This window comes from Azolla caroliniana, unplaced genomic scaffold (genome assembly GCF_043228905.1).
Source record: "Azolla caroliniana isolate FFs.n. ecotype wild unplaced genomic scaffold, voAzoCaro1.0.p SCAF_13, whole genome shotgun sequence".
NCBI lineage: Eukaryota > Viridiplantae > Streptophyta > Polypodiopsida > Salviniales > Salviniaceae > Azolla > Azolla caroliniana.
Genome location: NW_028230448.1, coordinates 15,332,395 through 15,354,961, shown reverse-complemented (window position 1 = coordinate 15,354,961; position 22,567 = coordinate 15,332,395). Strand labels below are relative to the sequence as shown.

Below are 22,567 nucleotides of genomic sequence, written 5' to 3'. Positions count from 1 at the left end.
ATGCCTCTAGCATCACCCAAGAATGCACATTATTATTATTTTCAGCCAAATAAAGTGGTTTGAAGGATCCTTTGACTAACTGACAAATCATCGACAAACTAACACGAATTAATATCGTGACCTTCAAATAATTACAGGTTTTGCGATTCTACTCTTGTAGAATGAACGACAAAGAAAATGGTGTCAAGATTGGGCATATTATATCAACATAAATTCATTGAAATAAGCATGAGATATCAAGAGTAAAAGTGCATATAACATTTCCAATGGAATTATATATAAGATTGTACACGAGAAAGATGGAGATCATGATGCGTGGCTAGTTGAGAAATATAAAAGGATAGGAATCCTGAACCACATTGATTATTTTTATGCAAGATGTTGGACATTACCTAGCACATTGAAATCCTTTTAGTTTTTTAATTGATAAATATAACTAAATATGTTATTAAACAATTGGTGTCGTTAACCTATTTATGCAATATGTGGATCTAATGATACATTCATTGTCGTCAAGTGATCACATGCATTGTACTTTCAATTGTCACGTATCAATATGCAATGAGGATTCAACCATCACGCTGTGTAAAGTGAAATCGGAATGACATCTTTTAGGGGAAAACATAACTTGGCATGTCTTTCGGGACCCTTGGATTTTGGAAAGTGAAATTGTAAAGCCTTCAAAGCATAAACTTTGCATGCTCTTGGATGGTTGCGCCTTGGTTACAAAAGGCCAAATTGTAAAGCCATTCTTTTAAGGGGAAAGTTATGGTGTCTTGAGTTGAAAACATGTGAAATGAATCCCCACCAATAATGGACTTGGGTTGCAAACATGTGAAATAACGGTCTAAATCCATGATCTTGTGCTTTATTATTTAGCCTTCTCCCATAAGCCAAAAATTCAAAAGAGCAAGTCGTTTTATGTAGCTCTATCAAATTTCCAAAGCTCTTTCGGAGAGTTAGTATAATAAGCATCTTTCAAATGTTTAATGCTTCGTTCCTTCATTGATGCATGTATTCTTGCCTTGGAAGAAAAGGACCCATTGTTCATTTATGTTTTAGATGATGATGAAAGTGTTTCCAATTCTAATGAATGTGTTATTAACACAAGAAACCCACATGTGACTTCCTTTTTATGAAGCAAACTTGTACTTGTTTTTGTCAAAAGAAAGTATTAGGATGTATTTAAATGTATAAGATGAAACTAGAATAAGGTATACTTGCTTATTTTCAAAATGACCAAGGTAATGGTCGGGCAAAGTTGAGGCTCCAAATCATAGGGAAATTAAGATTAAGCATACCATGTAAGAAAGATTATAGGCAATATATAGACATTTGGAGGATACACTTAATAATAATAATAATAATAGATTAGCTTAATCAGCCCAATGATCTTGAATGCTTTTCCTATCAAAACAATAGAAAGTTAAGTTTCGAAGTCACACGACCAATTCCTACCAACGTTTAAATTAATCTTCAAAACTTTGCATAAAGAAATTTGATGTACTAATTATGTGCTTAATTTTCATGTGATCAAGAGTGAGGACTTTGACCAATCAACAAATAAATAAATTTAAAACCAAGCAAGTATCCTTGCATAGTTTTAAGATAATTGAAAGCAACATGACCTTGATTAATTTTCCTGAACTTTGAGAACGCGAACTTGAATATTTTAAGCAGTTTTAAAAGAATTGAAAGCAACATAGTTTTGAAAAAAAATCAACCATTTAATGAGTGCATATAACAGTATACTACTCGTAACAAATTATGTGTATATTGTAACTATCACTTCGCTATTGAACCCAAGATTAATTGACAAAATTGATACAAGCAAGCCCAATATCATCCAACTTCATGTTTACTAGTGAATGAATGAACCAACACTTGCCCAAATTCAGAATCAATGAAAATGATTTGATATTTAACTTCTTAATGATCATATTTGATGAAAACGAGTGCAAAACCAAGCTCATTTCAAAGCCATTTTCATATCAATTGTGGAGGATATTATACCCTTTAATTGTGCACAATGTGTCTCAACTTAACATTGTATTTACAGGTGGATAGCATTCATTAATATCCTAGACAGGTCGAAATTATTTCCTGATAGTACCATATAAAAATATATATTGCGGAGATAAAGAAAATCCAATAAGAAACTGTGAAGTGGAAGATATTTCTGCAATACGCGCAGACCAATGAGAAGCTGTATTTTTTGTTGTGGATAACAATACACAAAATGCTAACAAATGAAAATATTTCTGCGTTGTTATTTTGGTTTTTCGTAAAGATGATGACATGCAAGAGAATTGTCTTGTTGGCAGGGCAGAAAATTTCTAGGAATTCACTATGGGAAGTGTTATACAGGGGCTCCATTAATCGAAAAACTGTTGCTTTTTTATGTAAGAACCATCATCAAAGCTGGAACCAAAATTTAGCCAAACGTCCAAAAGGCAGCCCGAGGACATAAACAGTTAGAGGCATCAAACTAGTAACCACACGTCAAAACAAACAGATACTCTTGAACCACCTGAGCAACAACAAGATATTGCATAAACAAATCTCCACTATTTTAAATGCAAGTGGCAAAAATAAATACAATGACTTAATGATACTCACATAAAGGAAAGCAAATATCATCCCACTGTGAAGACATCAAATTAGTCAATGGAAAAATAGAATAATATTGTTGTCTTCACAAAGACAAAGGATACAAGTTACACATATAGCCAAAAAACTAACCACCCAAGGATAGGCCTATTCCCACCCCTTCTTGTTTTTTCATGTACTCATCAGATAGACGCATTTTGTTCACCATCCTTTGTTCTTCCACAAGCGAATGCCCAGCTTCAATAAGATCGTCAATTGTTTGCTGTTGCAATAACACTCTCTAAATGTGAGTGATTGTGTATATACATGAATGATTATATTTTAATACTAGGAAGAATTTGAAATAGGTTGCTTCTGTTTAAGGTTAAGGGTCATGTTGTCCTACCTCATACACACTCTCATTTTGTAATAGGTCATATTACTGGTGCTCTCTCCCTCTCAATACGCACACAAATTTGAATGGTTACTTTATAACAATCTCATTTGCAGATAATATGCAGTCTTGATGACTAGGCATACCTGTGGAGCAATGAACTCTGTAAGCTTTTCATCCTTCTTTCCTCTAAAGAGATTTTGTCCGAGTTTCTCCACACCTCCAGTATCTTCGACCCACTACAAATCATAGGAAAACCTCTCTCTCTCATTTTAATATACAACACTCAGAATACACTCTCGTGATCACTATCAAAACATGAAAGACACTCAACCAGGTGGTGCATGTTACATTCACAAAGTAGAACTTCCATAAAAAGATCTCTTTTGAATGATGAGTGCGAATTATATTACTGCATTGATCATTGAAAACGAAAGTGTTAAGCCTCCTCAATCATGCCTTGATCCTTACAATATTTTAGGGAATGAACTAGAACCTCGAAGATCAGAGAACATGGTTACATGCTCCCTTGTGCATTAAAGGCCCATTGAAATGAGGATGGAAGAACTCCTGTGAATGAGGCTCAGATGGATGAAATGAAGTTCAAATCAAGGACCATCATGAAGAAGAAATGGATGTCATCAGAGACATACTGTTTTTGCAATGAAGCTGTGGCATGTAATCCTGGCAATTGCCTTCGAAGTGAAATTTTTACAATTGAGAGGAATGCAGGAATGACATTTCATTTAATGTCTCTCTTTAAGGTTTTAATAGACTTGTCAAGCTCACAAAGCTTCCAATGTCCTGTTGCTCCCTCGGAAGTAGAGAACTATTATTTCTATCTATTCTTATTCAATGAAATACAAATATCTGTGGACTCTGGTCGCAGCATTGCTGAGTGGATTTACGGTATCATATGTAAGTCTGAAATCTATAGGTGTTTTCCAGTGACCTGTCCCATACAACAAAGATCAGTGTCACCCAGGAAAGAACCGAAGAAAGATCAAAAGAATGATGTGTTCATCCTCATAATAAGGAATAATGATAAAGGTTGGATATGGATGATGAGGATAATGATGAGAGGGAGCAAGCCCAATTCACTTTCATATAAACGTTTTGATAGAAACAACAGTCTTAAAGCTCTTTTTATAGGTGGTGAGAAATTTATTTCTCCTATTTTTATTGTTTATATGGGCAAGTAGAATGTAGAAATCTGGATCGAGTTCTCTCACTGACCTTCAAAACATGTGCATCATATGTACGAGACCTTAGTGCACCATAGAAATCTAATGCTGCACAGAGAAAAAAACTGTTTTAGCAATAGTTTGATTAATATTAAAGAGTAAAGGCTGCCTGAAATTATACCTTGATTTGGAAATGTATCGATGATAAGACCAATGGCTTCCATGGATAGACCATCTTTCTTATACATCTGGAAAACTATATTCAAAATGTCTTCACGAGTAGGCTGCCTGCATAACCATTCATTAATTTTGCTTTGAGTCTCCATGTGGCAAATGAAGAATTTCTACCGTCTAGAACAAGACCCCATGAGTTATGAATTTTATATCTAATGACCATGAATTCATCTACTTCAAAAATAATGTATGTACTGCTGAGAAACAATCAGTTTCCCATTGCAATTCTTCCTGGTAGAGGATCAAGCACATTGATGTTTGTCACATGAGGTTTATTGGTATGGGCTATATTCTGAAGTAAAGCCATATTCAAGGATTTTTTTCACATTTAGGGGCTCTGATATAGCGCCACATGCCCAATGTTCTGAGGTCTTCAGTTGAAAGAGTCTAAATGTTAGTATAAGACATCACCTTTCTATCGACCATGAAATATAGATATATTAAAATAAGCAACCACATTTAACATCTATGCCTCTATGCCATTTCCTACATTATGTGTATATTGTAATTGTAGCCATTAAATTTCCGTGGTGCCAAACAGCATCAAGGAGAGGTTATCAACACATAGAAACAGATTTATTCAGCTTTTATCCAACAAAATTCCTATAATGCTTTCAAATAAGGAAATTGTTCCAAATGGAGGACACAAATAGGAGAGATTTACCAGTAAAATTTAGCCATACGTCCATCCCTGATCAATGGTGCCCATATAGTTGAGAAGTCATTTCCAGTGACAATGATGGGAACTCTATTCACAATATCCGAATCCCTCCAATCCTGGCCAATACTGACCCGTGTCGGATTGTCTGCAAGATTCATTAATGTTCCAACCACCATCTGGTTGTTTACTGTCATCTGAGTGTTACCTGAGCCCATGGCATCCCACATTCATTCACAAGAAAAGTAAGATTCGATCTTAAATGGGTCTATAGCCATTTCAACTCAAAATAATATGTAGACTTGCCTAAAAGAGCATACCAAATCTTCCAATACCGGCATCCAAATCATTAATCATCAAACAGCTCAAGTGTCCCTATAATAAAATAATGATAAAAAAGAGAAACGTGCATTAACCTGAATTTCTCATTTATATATGAAACACATGCTTTGAATGACTAGTTTTCACTTCTTAATTCACTTTTTATTGATCACATGATATGTTTCATGCAAATCTCTTGAAGGTTACTAGTATATTTAGAGCAGTAAACATGATAAACATATGAAGTAATTAATCTCTTGACAAGAGATGTGGAGGGTTCAAAGATGAATGCATTAGCAATGACTCATTATATAAGACAAATAGCATAGATTGAAATGAGCATGAAGTAACCATACTCTATTCTTGATGACCTGAGAAGCTGCACGATATCGGTCCCTTATAAGTCTACCAGGTTCCCCTACATAGAACATTTTACTTTACATTTTAACTTGGCACATAATACCACAACGTTCAACAGAGGTTATACATTACAAAAAATTGTGTCAATAAGGACTCAATGAGTAAAAAGGAATGAAAATTATTCTGAAATTGACAAACAATGAAAGAATGGAAACAACAAAATAAGACTTAATTTTTCTCTGGAAATCGGCTAGAATTGTCAACTATGAGAATGTAAAAAGTTGTAGAAATAATTAAAATTTGAAAGAAATACAAAAAACTAGAAGTAAACATTTGAGAGACAAAGAGGGACAAAGTTGTTAAATTGTGACCAATCATGACTGTCTTAACCATTTACACCACAGCCTACAACTGCAAGGGTATCATTGAACATGATACAAAGCAAACATATATGTATACAAAAATCTGGTCACAGGAGTCCACCATCATCCAACAGAATATGATTTCCTTGATTCAGAAATCATACCTGATTCAATAGTATCAGGCATGAAATTTCCTATACTAAGGGGTAAAACGGTCATAAATGAAGACACGGGTACTAGGAAAAGAGCATAAGGTTTGACATTATCAGAAAATGGGAGGAATAATTACATACAAAAACATAGTTTTCGCCATTCACAAAGACTAATATCTTTGTTACAATCTTTAAAATCTAGCAAGATTAAATGTATAGTTAAAACCTGACTTCATACATACCAGCCCATTCTGATTCAAGCTCTCCAGCAGACATTATTACAGGTTCAAGCTTCATAGCCTTGAAAATGAGTTCTGTTTGAAATGATTTACCTTGACCTTTTCCGCCCCATATTCCTGTAATATAGATTATCAAATAACTAAAACAGCCTTTTAACAAAGTAAGTGAAATTAAGCTTTGACGGCATATCACTTACAGCACACAAGTTTTCATTAACCCATCAGATAAAATTATTAACAAAGTTACATCAAAACAAGAATTTGTTGAAAAAGAACGATAATTGTCTATGTTTAAGAAGGGGTATAACATAAACATTAAATTAGAAAATCCAAGTTTAAAGCTTATACCTCATATGGGGATGGGAGCATTTCGAGTTTTCACTAATTTGCTTCATTTTATCCATATGCATGCACTCAGATCGCATAGAAGGTCAGAAGAAAAGAAAATTTACCAAGAATAAGGGGAACTCGTGAATCTAGCTGGTGAGCAATGTAATTCTTCGCAATATGAACAACTAAAACGGATTAAAGCAACATCATGCCCTTAGAAAAAACATGGAGTTAATAAGTAGAAAGAATGGAAATGTAATACAAGAAGACTTCTATAAAGTTCCACCAGGATAAAGATACTTGAAGAGGTGAAGGGAGGTGCTACATACCAATCTTTTCCTAGAAGAACACAAACGAAAGTGGTCAGTTTGTTCATATGAATGCACTTAAGAAGTGAAGGTTAGGAAAATTTTGAATGTTATACCTATAGTTTGTTGACAAGAAGAATGGTTGTCATGCAAAACCACATTCAATTGAAACAAAATGCACATATTGGAAACAATTATCCATATGAAACCAACCCTTTTTCTCTTACAATTATCCTCTCTTTTTCTATGGGATTGTGAATAACAAAAGGAGGTTGTAGCATACCATAAATGCTGGTGCTATATAGTAATCCCCTTGTAGATGCTCAAACGACCTTGTAACTTTTTGCCTATATGCGAAAACTATATCGGCTGTCCAAAAGAAAATTGACAGGATTAGTGGAACTATGCCAAGAAAAGCATACAAAATGCTCGTCATATTGATAATAAGATTGATTGCAACATGAAAATAAGTGGGATTAGTAATACTATATAGAAAACATCATCTGAAATACTTGCTATATTGACAGCATTGTTCACTCAGAACATAAAACGTGCCAGATTTGAAGGTCTATGAAGCTAGCTAGTCATACAAAATGGCTGCTATATTGACAACATTATTGAATCAGAACATGAGGATGGAATAGTAATAGTACTATATTGAAAAATTCCATAACAAAAAACTGGTTCCATTGACGACATTGTTAAATCAGAACATGAAAGATAAATGGGATTAGTAATACTATGAAACTAATCATATACAACATTAAATCGGAACATGAGCCTCAAGAAATCACACACGTGTATATCAAATTATCATCAGTAATGAAAAGAGAGAAAAAAACATGCAAAATACTGGCTGTATCAACAGACACGTCAGAAATAAACCTAAAGCAAAAAATTACATGCATATATGCCGCATTTTTTATAATCAGCAAAAAGAAACTGACTTTTCAAGACGATGATAATAGAAACAATGAATACCATCTTTTCCAAGGAAATTTCCAACGAAAAGATCATCAACGACGCCTTGGCGAGCTCCCACACTAATGTTCATGTTGGCCGATTCCTGACCGAGGGTGAAGAGATAATCGTTTCCTTGAGAATCCTTAGCATCCCATGAAGACCTGAACTCTTTGGGACGAGTTTTACCTCCAGAATTAGGGTTACCTTCTCCGTCCTTCTTTTCTTCTCCTTCCTCTGCTTCTTCATCATCGTTCCCTTCTTTTCCGTCTCCTTGTTCTTGCTGTTTCGCATATGCACCATCATTCTCCGAAGACGAAGAGCGAACATTGAGGATTCGTGCAGAAGCGAACTCGAACAGAGAGCTAGAGGTTAATCTTGACGAGAATGGGGGTGAGATGAGCTGTGGAAGGATGTTTCCATGTCTTCTTAGGGTTGCGTGAGGAGGGAGGAGCACAGATTGGCCTGCGCATGGGAATGAATGATGGGAAAGATGGAAACGGAGGCCATGATCCATCTGCATGATCATCGGCGTCATTCGGCTCCGCTTCTCTCTTCTCTGTCTCTCTGGTCTGTCTGTCTGTGTCTCTGGTTAATTCCACCATATCATGAATTGCCCACACCCCACTCTTCTTCTTCTTCTTCTCTCTCTCTCTCTCTCTCTCTCTCTCTCTCTCTCTCTCTCTCCCTGAGATGCCACGTGTCAGTGTGCCAGTGTGCCAACTAAGGTTTGGCACACCCTGAACAACACATGATCTGTACACGTCTCGGCTCGGCTCGGCTCGGCTTGTTGCCGTTGCCTCCTCCCTCTCTCCTCTCGACATCCGGCACCGGCTCATTGCCGTTGTCAGGTACTCAATTCCACAAGAATGATGGCTTTGATAACCGCGCCACCCGTTGTGAGATTAGGAAATTCGTCGGCAGAAATTTTGCCCTCTGGAAGGAGATGATGCAAGACGTGCTGATCATCCGACGCCAAATCGAGGCAATCAGGCACGACGTCAAGCCGGCATCGATGATAGCCGACAAATGGCGGTTACAAGGGACGTAATAGCAAGATCAACCATTCGGAGGCCCTTGGCCAAAAACCCCTACTTTAGTATGGCCAAGGAGACGGCCACTTACGCCCTGTGCAAGAAACTACAATCTGTTTATGAGAAAAAGTCCAACTCATCAAAACTAATCCTAATTTGGCAATTGTTCAATATGAAGATGAGAGAGACGGAACCGACTACCTCCCACATCCACAGCTTGAACTTTGAAGAAGAAATCAAAGCCCTTGCCCTTCTCCCAAGCCTCTTGAAAAACTAGGAAGTCTTCTACATGACTATTCTCATGAAGATTTCCGACAACGGCGAGAAAATCTACAAAAGGGGGTAAATTGGACATCTGTAAATGTGTACATACAAAGGAATATTTGTGCACCTACATGTTAGAAAAAGTAGATACGAAATGTAAAGTGTGAAAAGGTGCACTAAAAGAGAATAGTAGTATGTACTTAGGTTCGCACTTATGAGGTGAAAGTGAGAGACGAGTGAGGAAAGCAAGGAGAGAATTTGAGGGGATGAATTTGAAAGCCTTCTCATTTTAATGATGCTCCCCTTTCTCCAAAAGGGTTGTAAAAGGGGAGGGTTGATGTTTGTTGAGGGGTTGGTCGTTTTTGGGGGATTGTCAGTTTTTTCTTAAAGTTGGCATGGCTACTAACTGTTCTCTGTTGTATAGGAGTTGTTTCTGTTAATATATTGTTCTCTATTTTACTGAAGGAACCTTTACCATTGTTTGGGTTTCTCTTTCTTTTACTCCTCTCTATGTTTTCTTGAGCGCTCTCATACCCCTTTCGTCATAAGGCAAAGTCATTGCATCTACCAGAGACCCTCGTTCATTGTAGCTACCCCATTTGCTATCCATCCTGAGGTCCGGTTTAGGTCAAGCCTCAGCCCGCACACGTCGTTGTAAGCTTGTAAGGTCGCCATCTACGTGGCTGAACACTCTGCTTACTTCCCCGGGAACTTGGTGGAGAGCGCGTTTGTGCCGCTGCCTCCTCCGTGTATTGTCATTTCGGTCAATGGGAACAAAGCGTTGTAGGTGTTGACCAACCACTTAGCAGGTCAACACACGAGGGTCCGGACGAGTCGACCCGATCGGATAGGGTTGATCGGCCATACTCGAATCGGCCGACCAAGCCAAGTAAACCGAGCCGAACCAATCTAGTAGAAAGCCGAAGTCGGCATAGCACAAGACCTCCAACCTCCGACTCCTTGGTCCGGGACCCCCGTGGTCCCACCTAATCCGACCTGCAAGCGCGGAAAACTGCAACACCGTCACGAACAGCTCGACAAAGCAATCGGGTAGGTCTAATCAAAAGAGTTTCAATGCTGAAGCACACTTCTCCAAGGGAACGGCTCAAAGAACTAGTCGCAATCAAAGCGGGCCGAGGAGGGAAAATGACTAATAACAATCAAAGTCGCGGGACAAAGGGTCAAATGCGTATTGCACACATTGCAGGAAGGGTGGCCTCAGCATTGCCTACTCTTGGACGTTAAATAAGAAGGGAAACGGACGAAAATTCGATCAGAATTCAAGATCATACGATTCAAACCACCCTCCAACCTGCAACCAACTAAACGTTGCTGAATCCAAGTTGGGAAAAGTCCTTTCACTTGAAGGCTCGTTGACTAAAGAAATTTTATTCAATACACAGATTGTTCCTTCCTTTGTCAGGATGTTGAGTCAATTTTGACTCCGACTAGGATAGGACACCCTTGTCCTTCCTTCTTGTCTCCTCGTTCAAGATGCTTGTCTTTACCACTTGTAGAGATAGGTTTTCTTCTTGACACGAGGTGTTGAGAGTCACCACCAGATTCTCCCAGCTGTCAGGCAGGGTACACATCAACCAGAGGGCCTACATAGCATCATCAAGGGGAAACTTGGTTGCCGCAAGTTGGTTTACTAGCCCCATGAATGTGTTGATGTGTTCCACTATGCTTCCTCTGTCCTTGTACTTCAGTCTGACTATCTTTCTCATCAAAGACATCTAGTTGAGGGCATTCTTCCTCTCGTAGAGCTCTAGCAACTTCTGCCACATCTTGTAAGCATTTGTGTCATTCTCCACATGTTTAAGGACACTGACACCTATGCACTATTTGATGATGGTCACTGCCTTCCTATTGAAGAATTTCCATTCAAACTCCAATACCCCCCTAGGTATTTGCTCTCTGTTGATGGGCTCGTACAGATCTTTGATGATGAGAAGATCTTCCATCTTGATCTTCCAATCTGCGTAGTTGTGCAAGTTTAGGACCATCATTCATGGACATCCACTCACAATTCCTTCCATCTTTGCATTTGTCGCTCTGATACCAGTTTGAAGAGATGGGATTGTAGATCTGTGAGATGACTATGCAGAAATACACAATGCAGAAACAGAAAATAGCAAATGGATGAAGTATGCATAGTACACAATTTTACGTGGAAAACCCTAAACAAGAAAAACCACAGGACAAAGATCCACTATACAACAAAGAATACAAGAAAACAGTTACAACTCTTCTCTAATACTTAGAGGAAAACCACTTAGGGTTCTTGGCAAGTTCACTCAACTCTACAGCCGCTCTCTCTCTATCACCCACTCTCTACACAACTCTTCACATTGTTCTACATTATTCTGTTCTTTCTGTTCTACACTATGTTTTGCCCTAACTGTATTTACACTTATACACCATATGGGTTATTTACAAATGTAGTCCCTACTATTATTATTAACTACTATTATAGTAATAACAGTAGTAGTTAATCAGCCGACTGTTCAACTAATTGATTCGACTAGCCGACTCCTGTGTTGATTGTCCAATCGGCCTTGTCGTCGACTATCCGGTCGGCCCGACTAGTCAGTCTTGTCCTCAACTTGGATCATCTACTGTTGACTCTCTCTAAGTTGACCCTCCATGTCATCGACTGTCAGCACTCAACCAAACCAATCGTCTACTCCTTGTCTTCGATTGTCGGTTCTTACTCAACTGAATAGTCGGCTCCTCCCACAGCAAGGACATATTCCTAACAACTATTTAAAGTGCATGTGCATACACGAAGTTCAAGAAAAGCAAGTACTGATTGTTCCCGACGCGTGGCATTAATACCACGTAGTGGCTAGCAAGATTCTAAATCTAGAGCACACAACCACGCATCGGGAAACGTAGCATCTACAAAAAGTGGTTCCACAACGACAAAGAGCAATTTCGTGCAACAATGCAAAAGCCTAGAATTGCTTTCTGTTAAGTAATTAGGTAATTAACTAGGGTTAATTAGAGACTAATTATATGGTTACGTTAAGCAGCGGAAGATTAGTATGATATGCGCGTGAGAGTGTGTGAGAGGAAGAGAGAGAGAGAGAGAGAGAGAGGAAGTTACACTTTAACACAAAGATAAATGGGGGATGATTGGCTATATTGAAAAGTGTCATCAACATACAAAAATACCCACAATGAAGTATATATACAACCCATGTGCAAAGGTGCACATGTGTGGGTAGAACATAGGTACTTATGTGTAAGTCCTACATTCAATGTACTAAGGAGTGGAGGATCTAGAATATCCCATTTAAGTACAAGGTCCTATTTAAAGGCTTAAGGTCAATACATTAACTAGATTTGATCTAGGTAACTACTAAGTTACATGTGTTGACTAACTAGATTAAACTAGTTGAGCTTGATATCTCAACACGCCCCCTCAAGCTCAAGTGTGAGGCGTCCAACGTCCGGTTTAGCTTCCTTCGGATTCGTCGGCATCAGTGTGGCGTTGCACAGCGTTGCGCGGCTTTCTTCGCGTCTTCGCGGCTTCGTTGCGTGGTTCTCCGCGGCTTTGTTGCGCGGCATTGTGCGGCTTTCTTCGCGGCTTCGCGGCTTCGTTGTGCGGTTCTCCGCGGCTTTGTTCTCCCCTTCAAGCCTGTGACGAAGGCTTGGATCCTCGGGCTCTTGTTCGGCCACTACCTTCATCGCGAGGGCATAGTGATGAGCCATATACTCGTTGTAGGCGTAACGAGTGACTTGGGTCTTCGCTCGTGATGAGCGGCGGAGTTTCTCGTTTGTCAATGTGAGTGCCTTCTTTACTTCGGGTGTCCTCATGATGGGTACACCGAACTCACTGTCTAGTGAGCGAGCCCAATCATCCGAATCACGGTCGTCGGGGTGGACCTTGACTTCGTATTCGGGCATCTTACCTTTGCCTTTGTCCGATGTCAGACTTGGCCGCAACGTGTTTTCATCGCGTGGAGGCTCTTGTGGGCCAATTAGCTCAGTAGAGCTTGGATTGTCCTTCGGTGGAGGACTTGGCCGAGTTGGCGTTCAACTCTTCCTCGATCGGGTCAGATGGAGTCGCATTGAGCTTATACCAAGATGCTGATTCGTCGAAAACGACGTCGCGACTTATCCGCACCTCTCGGGTCGAAGGGTTGAAGCACTTGTACGCCTTTTTCACGGACAAGTATCCTATGAGGATACATTCTTCCGACTTCGCATCGGGCTTCTCTCGACTTTCGTTTGGGATGCGTACATTCGCAATGCTTCCGAACATCTTGAGGTGCGAGAGGATGGGCTTCCTTCCAACAAAGATCTCGTATGGAGTAAGCTCGTGCACGCTATTTGTGGTGCATCGATTCATGAGATAGACGGTTGTGGATGCCGCTTCTGCCCAATAGAAGTTCGGCATATGCTTCTCACACATCATGGCGCGTGCTACCTCGAGTATTTGCCGATTCTTTCTCTCGGCTACCCCGTTTTGTTGGGGAGTGTGTCGACATGAGAATTCTCTACGAATGCCTTCACCTTGGAGGTAGGAGGTGAACTCGTCGAAGAAGTACTCCTTTCCTCCGTCCGATCGTAGGCATTGAATGTGCCGACCGGTTTCTTTCTCCACTTGGCTTTTGAGCCTTTGAAAGTGAGAGAGCACTTCACTCTTCTTCTTCATCGGGTATATCCACGCGTAGCGCGAGTGGTCGTCGATGAAGGTGACGTAGTAGCGGCATCCGCTGAGCGTCGGCGTTTGAGCCGGTCCCCATACGTCCGAGTGGATTATGTCAAGGAGGCCTTTGCTTGCAGAGCTCTCCTTCGGGAATGGGAGTCTATGTTGTTTGCCGAGTTGGCATGCTTCGCACACTCGGTCGACTCATTTCGATTCGAAGGCTGGAAGTCCGATTACGACTCCCTTTGATTGCATTTCGCGAAGCCGTTTGAGGTTTACGTGGTCGATTCGCTTGTGCCACAACTCGATGTTTGTCTCGGTCTTGAGACCTTAGGCGTACATGGCCGATTTTACCTTGTTCGAGTCGAGGATGAACAAGCGACCATCTCTCCGTCCCTTGGCTATGAGTCGGTCGTCTTTCTCGATGAAGCAACCTTCATTGTTGAAGCGGACTTGCATGCCTTGCTCCACGATTTGGCCGACCGAGACCAAATTCTTTGTTATTGTGGGCACGTGCAAGACATTCTTGATGCAAGTTTGCTCCCCTTCTTTCCCGAATGGGACATCGCCGATGTGCCCAATGGGATGCGGAGTGTCGTCTCCAGTCTCTATGTAGTCGGGTCGATCCGGCGTTCGCAAGTCGCAAAACCACTCTTGGTGCGACGTCATGTGGTGCGAGGCGCCGGAGTCTACGAACCACGAGTGTTCGGAGTTGGAGGTGCTTGCAGAGTTTGCGGGATTGGAGGCCATCATAGAGTTCGCTAAAGTCCGTCGTAGTCCGCGTATTCCGCGTTCGCAACGTAATTTGTGAGTTGTCGGCTTGTCGAGGCTGACTCGCTTCGTCTTTTTCGGCACTCCTCTTCGCGATGGCCGATTTTGCCACAATAGTTGCACGTAGGTGGCGTCGTTCGCCGACCTTGTTCGGCATGGAAGCTCCCCCTTCTTGTGAAGGTTCCTCGAGGGCTTCCGTTTCCTTGCCGAAATTGTGAATTCCCTTCGTGGGATAGGTCGAATTGACCTCTTCCGCGTCGACCTTGTCTATGGGCACCATCCGTATCGGAGAAGAGCATTTGTCCTTCCGATGTGTTGGTCTTTGGTTGAATGTGGTTTTCTTCAACCAATAGCATTGATTGGAGGTTGAAGAACGAGGGAGGGGTATCTCTCGCCAAGATTTCCATTCTCAACGGGTTGAATCGTTGTGCGAGGCCACCCAAGCATACTTGCACCATCTCGTCCTCGTCGATGTTACCGTTGATGGAGCCAAGAGAGTCGCAAATGCTCTTGATCTTGGCGGTGTATTCCGTCATGAACATTTCATTTTGTCGTATGTTGTTCAACTCTTGCCGGAGTTGAAGCTTGCGCACGGATGTGTCCGCGGTGAAAATCTTCTTGAGATTTTCCCGCGCCTCTTTGGGCGTCTTGGCGTCACGAATGTGGCTAAGCATGTGGTCGTTTACACATGTTACCAAGCAATACATTACCCGACTCGCGCCTTGCTCCCACGTTGGCTAGTTGGCGTGTGTGGTTTCGGGTTTGTTTTCTTGTGCGCCGTTGATGTAGCTCCAATACCCTTGGCCGACAAGGTATTGATTCATCTTGTACTCCCAAGATGAATAGTTTCTTCGGTCTAGCTTTTCGCTAGGGAATGAGCTTCCCATTTGTTTGTTCATGTTGATTGTTGTGTCTTCCGTTTTGTTTTTCTTCTCTTGGTCGCGTACACGTCCTTCGTAGTGGCACTACAGTAGCGGATAGCGAATAGCCAAGATTTGTCGTCGGCGTCTCAAACACACAATCACGAATAAGCGGTGGGCTTAGTGGATTTCCTAAACCACACGCTCTGGTACCATGTTAAGTAATTAGGTAATTAACTAGGGTTAATTAGAGACTAATTATATGGTTACGTTAAGCAGCGGAAGATTAGTATGATATGCGCGTGAGAGTGTGTGAGAGGGAGAGAGAGAGAGAGAGAGAGAGAGAGAGAGAGAGAGAGGAAGTTACACTTGAACACAAAGATAAATGGGGGATGATTGACTATATTGAAAAGTGTCATCAACATACAAAAATACCCACAATGAGGTATATATACAACCCATGTGCAAAGGTGCACATGTGTGGGTAGAACATAGGTACTTATGTGTAAGTCCTACATTAAATGTACTAAGGAGTGGAGGATCTAGAATATCCCACTTAAGTACAAGGTCCTATTTAAAGGCTTAAGGTCAACACATTAACTAGATTCGATCTAGGTAACTACTAAGTTACATGTGTTGACTAACTAGATTAAACTAGTTGAGCTTGATATCTCAACACTTTCCATCAAAGAAGCCACCCATCTCTCCACTCCCCCCCGGAAAACTGGTGTCGTGGAGGATTCCGGGAAGGGGGAGAAAAGCTTGTGTACCGTGTGTGAACGGGGTTGTGCATAGGTGCACACAAAAAGGAGTATTGTATAAAACAAATGTACATATAATGTAATAATAAGTACAAAACAGGAGTATTTAATAGGTACTTTATGATCGCGCGGATAGAGGGGAATAAAAGTGGGTGATGGCAAAGTATCATGGGGAGGATCTTTGAACGAAACGGTTGTTTTAACAACCTAATGTAACACCGACCCGCCCACTCCTTGAGTTATAAAAGGAAGGGAGTGAGTCTGTTTTAGGGGGGATCGATCGTTTGGGAGGAGAAGATGATGTTGGTTGTGATTTGGAGCTCTGTTGATTTTCCTGTTCTTTTCAGTATTGATTCAGATAGCTAAGGTGAGGTCTCTGCTCGCTTAGGAAGCTCGTGCGCTACCGACCAGAGGCTCATTAGTGTGTGTGTGGGTGCGTGTGTGTGCGGAGCTCGAAGCTCTGCCTCCGGCTTGAGGCCAGTTGTATTCTGTTTCGTCTTTTAATCTATTATTGGTTTGCTGTATTTGCGCTCTATGTGTCATGTTGTCACTCCTCTCTCTATTTTCGGTGTCCGGAGAAGTGTTGCTTCTCCCCTTCCGTGTTCTACGCGATTCTACTCGAGTTTGCGAGCCTGTGTGCTCTATTAAGGTATCACGTAGTCGATCCGGATGGTGACAGTAAGTTTCGTGGTCTCTCTCTCTCTCTCTCTCTCTCTCTCTCTCTCTCTCTCTCTCTCTCTCTCTCTCTCTCTCTGGCTCCTTAGTTTAAGGCCCTGGTGGTCCCGCCCGATCCAACATGTACACACGGACATCCGCGACACCGCAAGTATCACCATGCCTCTCGAAGTTTCCGTGGAACTCCACACCAGGCTGAAACGCCACTCCGAGTGGGTTTCTCAAAGTCTCTAACATGCCCCCCCACCCATAGGCACAGGAGATTGGCCTACGCATCCACCCCGACACCATCACGAACAACCCGATTAGGTCTACCCTAGGTCTCAAACATGGTAGTCAACACGACATCGATATCCCACCCCAACAAGTCCTCAAGGCACATTTTGGGAAGTACTCAGCCTGGGCTAAAGCCTATAGAACACAGTGTGGTCCAAACAAGTTGTTCGGAGACCTTGCAAAGTTCCTCCTCGAAATTGCCCTGTGTACATCCCACAAGCTATGGTATGTTGAAGAAGAAAGTTGGGATCATCATTACAGCATACATAGGAGGCCAGATCAATTGGGGTTCCATCACAGGTGAGGCTCTTCGTGCCAGTGTCTCAGCCCTACAAGCGGGGAAGAAGTTGTTCCCTACCTTGGCCCAATATCTATCTATGCTTTATCCACCCCATTCCGCTTCTGCTCCACAGAAACCCCTTGCACTCCCTGCACTGCCCACTCACACTAAACAACAACAAGCCCTGCAATTCGCACAAGAAGAATGGCAAGATCTCCTCCCTACGACGTCCCAGGCATCACCGCGGCCAACGCATGCAATTAAGGAACAAGAGCCGATAGTAGTCGCAAACAAGGATTTCACAATCCGTAGGTGTGACAAACCCAATCGGAAGGATTCGATAGTGGAGCCCCTATTGATCCCAAGCCCTCATCAAGAGTTACAGGACGAGACTCGGCAAACCGCCGAAGAAAGCAAGAAATGGCCTCGAGAGGACATAGAGGCAAACCAGCACTCAGCAAAAGGACGCAGTTAGTCCAAGAAGCATCATCATGTGAAACATCACAGCAACGAGAAGGAAAGGGTCCGCACCACAGTGGATGACTTGCAGATGGTTGTCGCACCCAACAAGCTGGTGGCGGTGTCGTGATGTTTCTAACACAGTGTGAAACCGCCCTCGAAAAGAAGCAAAATAGTAGTTTAAATAAACTAGTATTGTGAAGTCAACTTTATTGGTAGCAAAAATTACTTTTTCATTTTGCCAAAGATAATTCCTTATAAATAAAAGGTCTAAGGATTGAACCTTACAATAAATAATGATGAATATTAAGTTAGAGGCAGTTTTCAAAAGTAGAGAAGTAGAGAAAAAGATGGAGAGAGAAAAAAAAGCACGCGTGGATATGAGCACAATAGAGAAAAAAACTCATAATTTCCTCGTCAAATGTCCAAATTAGAAAAGAAAAGATGCATACAAAAGCTAACCCAAAGAGCTTTCCAAGAATATCTTGCATGTGAAATTTGGGGCTAGAAAATAGAAATAGTGAGGAAAAGAAAAGTCGACTCATATAGACAAGCTTTTTCTTAGGGGAAAAAGGCAAGCAATCCTAAACCTATAAAAAAGAGCCTATTCTAATGAAGAAGGGGGGGAGGGAGAAGGAATGTGGAAGCTCTACTCAATTGGAAGGCAAAAGAAGAAGAATCAACAACATTGAGAGGCATCATCAACAAAGAATCACCTTCTTCTATATTCCACTCTCTTCTTTACTCCACCTCTCTTCCCCATTCCTTTATAAACTATCTCTCATATTCATATCAAACCCGTTGTAAAATTTATTCTTATTTTATAAAAGAATCTATTATATTGTAATAAACTAAATTATGTTTGGTTTCACCTACATGTCTTATATGTTATCGTCATTTGTGCTTATTTGTTTGTGTGTCTTGTGACAAGGGAGCGTTTCGGGCTTGCCCACGCACATCTCTTTTCACAAAGGCATTCAAACTTACATATCTTATATGTTATTGTCATTTGTTCTTATTTGTTCACGTGTCTTGTAACAAGGGAGCGTTTGGGCTTGCCCATGCACCTCTCTTTTCACAAAGGCATTCGAAACTTTGTCTCTCATGTGTGTAAGTAAGCCTTTTCCTCATGTGTCCGTGTGTAAGCCTTCCTCACGTGTAAGGACTACACACTCACGAAAACAACGCTCAGCCACAACCGAGTCTAGGATCAAACACAAAAAAACGGGTAATGTACGCACGACACAGTAAAGAGAAGAGTACACAGGATGTTTACGTGGAAAACCCAAACACGGGAAAAAAACCACAACAGTCCACAGACTGCAAACTATCACTATGTTACAATATACAATAGGGAGCACAGAGGCAACGACCTCTTGCTCACAATCTTCGCCTCACAGAGGTTACAACATAGACACAATCTCTATATGTCGCGCTCTCTCTCTCTTACGCATTGTACAGAGGTTGCACCAACAACTCTATCATCTACATTAAGTTTGCCCTAGGTCATATTTATACTAATATGACTTTCGGGCTATTTACAAATATAGCCCCAGTGAGCTCTCTGGAACATATTTACATATTGTCCCTTCCATCCGATGAGAGGTTCTCACCGGGCCTGCAACATCCGGTTCTCACCAAGTCTTCCATTGCCGGGTATGCCACATCCGGTTCTCACCGGGTCTTCCGTTGCCGGGTACGCCACATCTGGTTCTCATCGGGTCTTCCGTTGTCGAGTATGCCACATCTGGTTCTCACCGGGTCTTCCATTGCCGGGTACGCCACATCCGGTTCTCACCGAGTCTTTCGTTGCCGGGTATGCCACGTTCGATTCTCACCGGGTCTTCCGTTGCCAGGTATGCCACATCTAGTTCTCACCGGGTCTTCCGTTGCCGGGTATGCCACATCCGGTTCTGCTCACTTCCCATCCGGAGGGACCTGTTTCCTAACAAACTCCCCCTTCACTCCGGCATGGGATGTTTTACTAGTCTGATCCGCTTCCGACATGCATCCAGCTTGTCGGGTATCAGTACTTTAGTCAGCATATCTGACCCGTTCTCGGCCGTGTGGATCTTCGTCAACGCGAACTCTCGATCTTCTACTCGCTCCCGGATCCAGTGATACCTACGTTGGATATGCTTCATCCTGGAATGGTACATTGCATTCTTAGAAAGGTGGATGGCAGTTTGATTGTCACAATAGAGTCGGTATTCATCTTGCCGGATACCGAGCTCTCTGATGAAGTCCTTCATCCATAATATTTCCTTGCCAGCTTCAACAGCCACCATGTACTCCGCCTCCATGGTTGACAATGCAACCGTCTTCTGCAGCCTCAACTCCCACGAAACAGCTCCCCCTGCATATGTCATTTCATACCCGGATGTAGACCAGCTGGTATCCACATCAGCTGACATATCCGAATCGGTAAAACCGTCAAGTTGAGTTTTACCGGAGCCGAATCGGAGACATATATTTGAAGTGCCCTTCAAGTACCAAAGTATCCATTTGACCGCGTTCTAGTGCTCCTTGCCGAGATTGCTCATAAACCGGCTCACCACTCTGACTGCGTATCCAATATCCGGTCGAGTACACACCATTGCGTACATTAAGCTCCTGACGGCAGAGGCATATGGCACCTTCATCATATCTGCCTTCTCTGCTTTCGTCTTCGGGCTTTGCTTACCGGATAATCTGCAGTTTGCCGGAAGTGTCGATCTGACCGGTTTCGCGTCTGACATGTTGAACCGCTGAAGCACCTTTGTCACGTACTTCTCTCTGTGACAACCACAATTGCTTCTTTGGCCAGTTCCGGATGATATACATCCCCAACATCTGTCTTGCCGGACCCAAGTCTTTCATTGCGAGAGTTCGGTTGAGAGCCTTCTTCAACATTCGTATTTTGGCTTGGTCCTGTCCGACGATCAACATGTCATCCACATACAGAAGGAGTATCAGGAAGTCACCTCCTTCGAACTTCTTCACAAACATGCAGTGATCGGCCTGCGTCTTGTGGTATCCTTGATCGGTCATGAAGGAGTCGAACTTTCGGTACCATTGTCGAGGAGCCTGCTTCAATCCGTACAAGCTCTTCTTCAACCGACAAACCAGGTGCTCCTTCCCTTTCTCCATGAATCCTTCCGGTTGCTGCATGTAGTTCTCCTCTTCGAGGTCACCGTGAAGGAATGTCGTCTTCACGTCCAACTGCTCTACCTCGAGGTTCATGCTTGCCGCTATACTCAGCACCGTCCGGATGGAGGTCATCTTTACTACCGGGGAAAATATCTTGTCGAAGTCCACGCCCTTCTTCTGCTGGAACCCCTTCACCACGATCCTGGCTTTGTATCTCGGGGGGTTATCGGCATCTCCCGATTTCAACTTGTACACCCACTTGTTTCGGAGTGCCCGCTTTCCTTTCGACAACTCCACCAATTCATACGTATGGTTCTCATGCAGGGAATCCATCTCATCCTGCATGGCACTTAACCATTTGCGGCTATGGGCGTCACTTTTAGCTTCCTCGAAGCTTTCTGGCTCCCCCTCATCGGTTAGCAGCACATGCTCTGCATCTGGAAATCTCTGGGGGGGCCTTCTCTCTCTGAGAGGATATCTCTGTCTTTGGCTTTCGGCAACTAGCTCCTCTATTTGTTCTTCATCCAATTCGGGGTCTTGGCCAGTTCCAGTTTCACCTATTCCTTCTTCTTCGGCCTGTCTTCTCTCCTTACCGTCACCAGCTAGTTCATCGAGTGCTAACCGATCTCTTGTCGGTTGGGTCTGCTCATCGTAGAATCGATCCTTACTGGTCGACTTGGAGTTCATTATCTTTTTCTCCGACTCCCAGTCGACGAGCGTCTTGTCCTCCATGAAGATAATATCTCGACTCCGGAATACCTTCTTGTCGCCCAGGTTCCACACTCGGTAGTTGAACTCATCATCGTCGTAACCGAGGAATATGCATGGTCGGGTCTTTGGATCCAACTTTCATCTCCGGTCCTTACCAACATGCACGTATGCGAGACACCTGAACACCTTCAGATGCCGGTAGGACACTTCCTTACCGGTCCATACTCTCTGTGGCATGTCTCCGTCCAAGGGTGCTGAGGGTGATTTGTTTATCACGTATGTCGCCGTCGACAGTGCCTCAGCCCAAAACTTCTTGGGTAATTTTGCATGCGCCAGCATACTCCGAACCCTCTCCATTATGGTCTGGTTCATCCTCTCAGCCAGCCCGTTTAGTTCAGGCGTCTTCGGCATGGTAAATTCGAGCCGGATTCCCTTCGAGCGGCAGTACTCCTCGAACTGCCCCCAGTATTCTCCTCCGTTATCTGCTCGAACCGCCTTCAGCTTCCGACCGGTTTCTCTTTCCACTCTCGCGTGGAGCTCTTTGAAGACAGATAACACCTCATCCTTCGTCTTCAACAGTGTGGCCCACAGCTTCCGGC

The 22,567-nt window shown here is 42.5% G+C and overlaps 1 protein-coding gene across 1 annotated transcript; it reads right to left on the bottom strand.

The window, feature by feature from the left end:
- Window positions 1–2,551: 2,551 nt before the first annotated feature.
- Window positions 2,552–8,677, bottom strand: LOC147856306 (P-loop containing nucleoside triphosphate hydrolases superfamily protein). The gene is made up of 12 exons (XM_087329365.1): window positions 8,113–8,677; window positions 7,415–7,500; window positions 7,153–7,162; window positions 6,946–7,008; window positions 6,497–6,610; window positions 5,737–5,798; window positions 5,380–5,434; window positions 5,066–5,267; window positions 4,349–4,455; window positions 4,220–4,275; window positions 3,130–3,222; window positions 2,552–2,872 (listed from the first exon to the last, which is right to left on the bottom strand). The coding sequence occupies exons 1-12, from the start codon at window positions 8,627–8,629 to the stop codon at window positions 2,738–2,740; spliced, it is 1,500 nt and encodes a 499-aa protein (XP_087185491.1). The 5' UTR covers window positions 8,630–8,677; the 3' UTR covers window positions 2,552–2,737.
- Between the last annotated feature and the right edge of the window lie 13,890 nt (window positions 8,678–22,567).